Source organism: Cryptomeria japonica, chromosome 3 (genome assembly GCF_030272615.1).
Source record: "Cryptomeria japonica chromosome 3, Sugi_1.0, whole genome shotgun sequence".
Classification (NCBI taxonomy): domain Eukaryota; kingdom Viridiplantae; phylum Streptophyta; class Pinopsida; order Cupressales; family Cupressaceae; genus Cryptomeria; species Cryptomeria japonica.
This window is the reverse complement of record NC_081407.1, coordinates 406,881,646-406,887,678: the sequence shown is the minus strand read 5'-3', so window position 1 is coordinate 406,887,678 and position 6,033 is coordinate 406,881,646. Positions and strand designations below refer to the sequence as shown.

Here is a 6,033-nt window from a genome sequence, read left to right as displayed (position 1 = left end):
GAGGGATAGAGAGGGGAAAAGATAGAGAGATAGAGATAGAGATGAGTGAATTTGTGTGTATATGTGTGTGTGTGTGTGTGTGTGTGTGTGTGAGAGAGAGAGAGAGAGAGAGAGAGAGAGAGAGAGAGAGAGAGAGAGAGAGAGAGAGAGAGAGAGAGAGAGAGAGAGAGAGAGAGAGAGAGAGAGAGAGAGAAATGTAGAAAGAAGGATTGATAGGGAGAGAGGAAGAGATGGGCATAGAAAGAGGCGAGAGAGATATATAAATATAGAGAGAGGGAAATATATCTAAAAGGAAATAGTAAGAGGGATATGGAGAATTCCTTGTGTTTCCATGCTATGTGTCCAAGGCCACTTGGGAACAAGTGTAATAATTCATGGTATAGAATTAGATACGATTAGGTATTAGGGCTTTACAAAGGGATGTAGGAGTCGTGAGTGGGTCCCATTTTTCTTCTCTTTGTCCCCAATTCTTGAAATTTCAGTTTTCTATTGCTGGGCGATAGTAGTTGAAAGTTGACAGACAACATTGCTTTGTAAAGTAGTTTATAACTTTAACCTGATTTTCCCCAAGATATGTGGGATGTGCAAAATGCTCATTGTCGTTACAAGTTATTTCACAAGGTGCATCCACTCATTATAAGCTTACATGAAGTACTTGTTGCTTTAATAATTGATATGAAATTTTAACATATATAATCTTAAAAACATCTAAATTGTCATTTCAAACTTGTATGCAAGTAAATAATACAACTTAACACACACACATGCATTTAAAATATCTACATTGTCATTTTAAATTTGTAAACAATTAATAAATATAATCTCCATAATGTCACATTTTTAACAATTTTTTTTATTTTTATGAAATTAGATTCACTTCTTCTAATTTTGAAAATATATTATCAAATATTTAAAAAAACATTAACTCTACTATGAAAACTTAACATATTAAATTATAATTAAATAATACATACATATAAATTTCAAAAATGAAATTTGAGACTTCTCCCCTAGTCATATAAGTCCTTGCCTATCAATATAGCCGAAATAAAGTGAAGAGAGGGAAGGATATGCGAACTCTTTATTCCCCCTTCAATATGTTGGGATAGCTAACAAATTTAATGTGATTTCAATTTTGAATTTGAAAACCTAAAGCCCACAAGATTGTCATGTCATAGAAAAGGGGTAGTCCTTACACTTACTCATAAAAGTCAAATGCATTATTGAATTTTGTTAAAAAACCATTATATATTAAATTGTATATGTACATAAAAGCTTATATATTTTGATTAAAGTTGGTGAGTAATAAGGATAATGATTGAAGGAATGACATGTGCTTAGTGAGTCTTTATATTACCACTCTTGGTTATGACACAAATCTTTGCTTTACCTCTTAAAATTAACTTTATTTAGTTTGTTACTTATTTCATATAAAATAAAGAAGACATGTAAACAATATTTATTTTTCAAAAAATTATGATCAAATTTTTAAAAAACAAATGAAAAAAAAGACTTTTAACTTTTATTTCAAAAATTATTTTATTTTCTTATATGAATAAATACTTTAAATAATATATACACACAATAATTTGATATTTGTAACAAAGTCACCACAAAACATCAAATTGATTGCATTTGTTAAAGAAAAAGACAAAGTTATGATGTATTACGCTGGCTTTTGATTTTTTCCTTCTATGGTCATGAATCATTTGCTTTATGTCTTTTCTTCCATCATATTTGGAAATACATTTGGATGGACATTAAATAAGGACATGTAAATAAGTATTGATGGACATTTAAATAAGGTCATGGAAATAAGTATTGATGGACATTAAATAAAGAAAATCTTTAATAGTCATTTGGATTATTGTACTTGAAATCTTATTCTTTTAAAAATAATTACATGACTTATATTCTGTTGTTTTCAATTTCTAAAGTACGTAGAAAAAAACGAGCTAGCAAAGAGTAGACTTGTGTAGAAGTAACGTGGAGTGCATTGACTTTATTTTATTTAATTTATTTAAGAATTGTACACATGTAGGTAAATTAAAAATTTTATTAATGAATTGAATGTGTAAAAATGTGTTTTTTTAACTAGAAGTAATGTGGAGTGCATTGACTTTATTTTATTTTATTTATTTAAGAATTGTACACATTTAGGTAAACTAACATTTTTATTAATGAATTGATTGTGTAAAAATGTGAGATTTTTTTTAATATAGAATTTTATAGTTAAAAACAAAGAAAAATGTCATTTTATAATAATTTAAAAAAAAAATTAGATTATAGATTTTTTGTTCAAAATTTTTAATTCTTTACAATCATTAGTTAAACTGATGAAATAATAGAATTGAATGAAACGAAGATATGTACAATCCTTATCAAATCAATGTCATTTTTCTTTTTAATATCCCTTCTCCTAAAGGGAAGGAAGATGGAAGACATTTAATCAAATTTGCCACTTCTATATAGTTTCCATTGATTTTCTTGGGTATAAAGCATTGATTAACAATTGCTTCATAGATAAATATAAAGAAAAAGGTATTCAACTCAAAAAACATGGTGGAATGAAAAAAATAAATGTAAATGTCAATGGATCTTTGGGTTGTTACTGAATTTGAATGGCTTTGAATGAATTCACTAGGGATCGATTCTTGGTGCAAATCCTTGCTTCATCGTGATTGATAATGTGATTGTACCCTTGATGAATTTGATAGAATGGATATCTATCAATCTTGACTCTTTAGTTGAAGAAGTTTCCATGTCTCATAAAACAAAACAATTTTATAAATAATATATAAAATCCTTAAAAAAAAAGTTTATAAGTATCGAATTGTTTCCACTTATCAGCAATCCTACTGTGGTAGTAATTTGTACTGAATTCCAGTTCCAAACAAAGCAGATTTATTGCAGGAAGTTCAGTAACTGAGGAATTTGAGCCCATTGAACAAGTCTAACTTCAAATCTCAACGTGGTCATTCTTTAACATAACTGTAGTGAAAAAGTCAAGACGCGGAGGAACTTCCTTATTTAGAATATTCGCTATTATACTGATCAACTTATTGAAGATTTGAAAGGCCAAATCTCTCGACATCGAGTTGGACCCAACTCTAAGTACATCCAAATCTGCATCATTTCCTCGCGCTGTTTCTAATTTAAGCTTTCGCCCCTTACCGGAACGCAACCAATTTCTCCATTCTTGAGCATAATTAATGAACTCGCACGGCTGAGATGAACTCTTCAAACTACCACTGAACTTTTCATCTTCAATCCAACCAACATAGAACCCAGGAAGAGCAAAACAGGGGAAGAAATAATAACTGATTCCGAAGAGTAAAAATCCCAAGAAATCGAAAACAGGGGAAGACAGAAGTAACTGAATCCGAACAGTCAAAAACCCAATAAAAGCAAATTAGGGGAAGATAGGAATAAGTGAAATCCAAACAGTGAAAATCCGAGCAGTTAAAAGCCCAAGAAAAGCGAGAAATGGGAGAAGAAAGGAATAAGTACAATCCTCAAATACAGAGAAGAAAGGAATAAGTAAAATCCGTAAATTAAAAAACCCAAGAAAAGTAAATTAGGAGAAGACAGGAATCAGTAAAATCCGAAGTGGAAAAAACCCAAGTAAATCGGATTGGAAAAACGGGGATTTCTCTTACCATGGCGAGATTGAATCACACCACCCGCAAAATTATAGGCCGCGTTAAGAAACAGAATGGTAGAATGGATCCAGATGAATGCTTAGCTGGTGGAATTAATGTAGGCACTATTAAAGGCAGAGAAGAATTGCAGGTTCCTTGTTCTCATCATCATTGGCCATCATAGATCTGCTTCTTTTGGAGTCAAGCTAAATGCGATATAGTGCTCCTGGCTATAATAGCAAAAGAATTGGGGCCTAAGGCAACAACACCACCATGGGCAGAGGTTGCAGAGCTGCAGTGTTCTGCATTCTTGTGGTGTTGTTGAACCACTGCTGTGTAACAGAAAGCGACCCAGACCAAAACGACCAGGTTGGGTCATGGGAAATGCTGCTGAGCAATTCGGGCGTCTCAGCAATGCACATGGCGCTCATGAGGAACAACAAGGTGGTGATTTTCGACCGCTCAGACTACGGCCCGTCCAACATTTCTCTACCGGGTGGAAGATGCAGGTTGGATCCACACGACCAGGCTCTGAAAAACGACTGCTGGGCACATTCCATAGAATACGACATTGCCCTGAACAAAGTCCGGCCATTGATGATCCTAACGGACACATGGTGTTCCGCAGGAGGAATGGACAGGGACGGGCGCCTGATCCAGACCGGAGGCTACAATGATGGCGAACGGGTGGTTCGGGTCTTCGACACCTGCGAAGGGTGTGACTGGGAGGAATTCTCCGGTGCACTGGCGGTTCGTCGATGGTACAGCACGGATGCCGTGTTACCTGACGGCCGGTTTATAGTCATTGGCGGAAGAAAGCAGTTCAATTACGAATTCGTCCCCAAAAACCCGGATGACAAACCCATCTCCTTCCCCTTCCTGGCAGAAACGACCGACCCGAGCGAGAACAATCTGTACCCATTTGTTAATCTCCTCCCAGACGGAAATCTCTTTGTATTTGCCAACACCCGCTCCATTCTGCTCAACTACAACAACAACACAGTTCTCCGCGAGTACCCTCCAATGCCCGGGGGCGTTGCACGGAGCTACCCTGCCACAGGCTCCTCTGTTCTCCTCCCTCTCGACGGGAACCTCGGGTATGCCGACGTTTCAGTCCTGATCTGCGGTGGGGCAAAAGCCAATGCCTTTGCCCTAGCCAATAAAGGCACATTTCTTCCCGCGGCCACTTCCTGTGGCCGCCTCCGGGTCTCCGACCCCGATCCACAGTGGGAAATGGAGGAAATGCCTGCTCCCAGAGTCATGGCCGACATGCTGCTTCTCCCCACAGGTGATGTTCTGCTAATCAATGGTGCCAAAAATGGAACAGCTGGGTGGTTCCTGGGCCGCAACCCAGCATTGCATCCTCTCGTGTACAGACCCAAATGGGCTCCGTCCCAACGATTTCTGAGGCTCGCTAAGGCTCATATCCCTCGAATGTATCACTCCACCGCCCATCTGCTCCCCGATGGGCGAATTCTGGTGGGAGGAAGCAATCCCAATGTTTTTTACAACTTCCAGGACGTTCTGTTCCCCACAGAACTGAGCCTCGAGGCCTTCTCTCCGCCATACTTGGCCCCTCAATTCGCCTCCCGCCGCCCCAATATTTCGTTCTATGAGAACAACATTATGTCCTACGGGAGCAGCTTTCTTGTGGAGTTTTCTATCCAGGAATCCGACCCCATTGTCGAGGATCGCATCTCTGTTTCCCTCATTGCGCCGTCATTCACCACCCACAGCTATTCCATGAACCAGAGGATGCTCAAGCTTAGCATTTCCCAATTTGTGATCTTTCCGTTTTCCTGTCAGGTCACTGTCGCTACTCCTCCCTCCAAGAATTTGGCTCCTCCGGGCTATTATCTTTTGTTTGTGCTATACAAGGGGATTCCGAGCTCTGCCATTTGGGTGCAGCTTGCACAATAGTGAAGAGCGGAGCAGACAGAAATGGGTATTGTGAAAAACATCTGGGATCTTCTGGTACTTCAGGCATTCGAAAAAACGAAAGAGCCTGGCATTCGTTGAACATCATGAAATGGAATAAACTCGCGGGCACGGTTCAAAATTTCATGCCCTTTAAACTTCGCAGTTTTTTTCAAATTTCTGGAATCGATAGTGTGCGAGGTTTTTTTATCAACCTTGTCGATCACATTTAGTGATCATATTCTTAATTTTATTTAAAATTTAGTCAAAATTATTTTTATTATTTTTGAAAGTTATTTTTTATTCGTTTTAAATATATATGTTCTACAATGCTAAATTTCTTGTGATAAATGAATGAAGATGAGAGAGAATTATTGTCTCACACAATTAATCATTATTAACATCAAATATCTTAGTAAATATAGTTGGAAGTGATAATTGTGCAATCTACAATATCACTACACAAATGTCTTGA

The 6,033-nt window shown here is 37.1% G+C and overlaps 1 protein-coding gene across 1 annotated transcript; it reads left to right on the top strand.

The window, feature by feature from the left end:
* The first annotated feature begins 3,678 nt into the window (after positions 1-3,678).
* LOC131035067 (aldehyde oxidase GLOX-like) lies at positions 3,679-5,772 on the top strand. The gene has a single exon (XM_057966689.2). It carries the CDS (start codon positions 3,915-3,917, stop codon positions 5,559-5,561), a length of 1,647 nt encoding a protein of 548 aa, XP_057822672.1. The 5' UTR covers positions 3,679-3,914; the 3' UTR covers positions 5,562-5,772.
* The last annotated feature ends 261 nt before the right edge of the window (positions 5,773-6,033 follow it).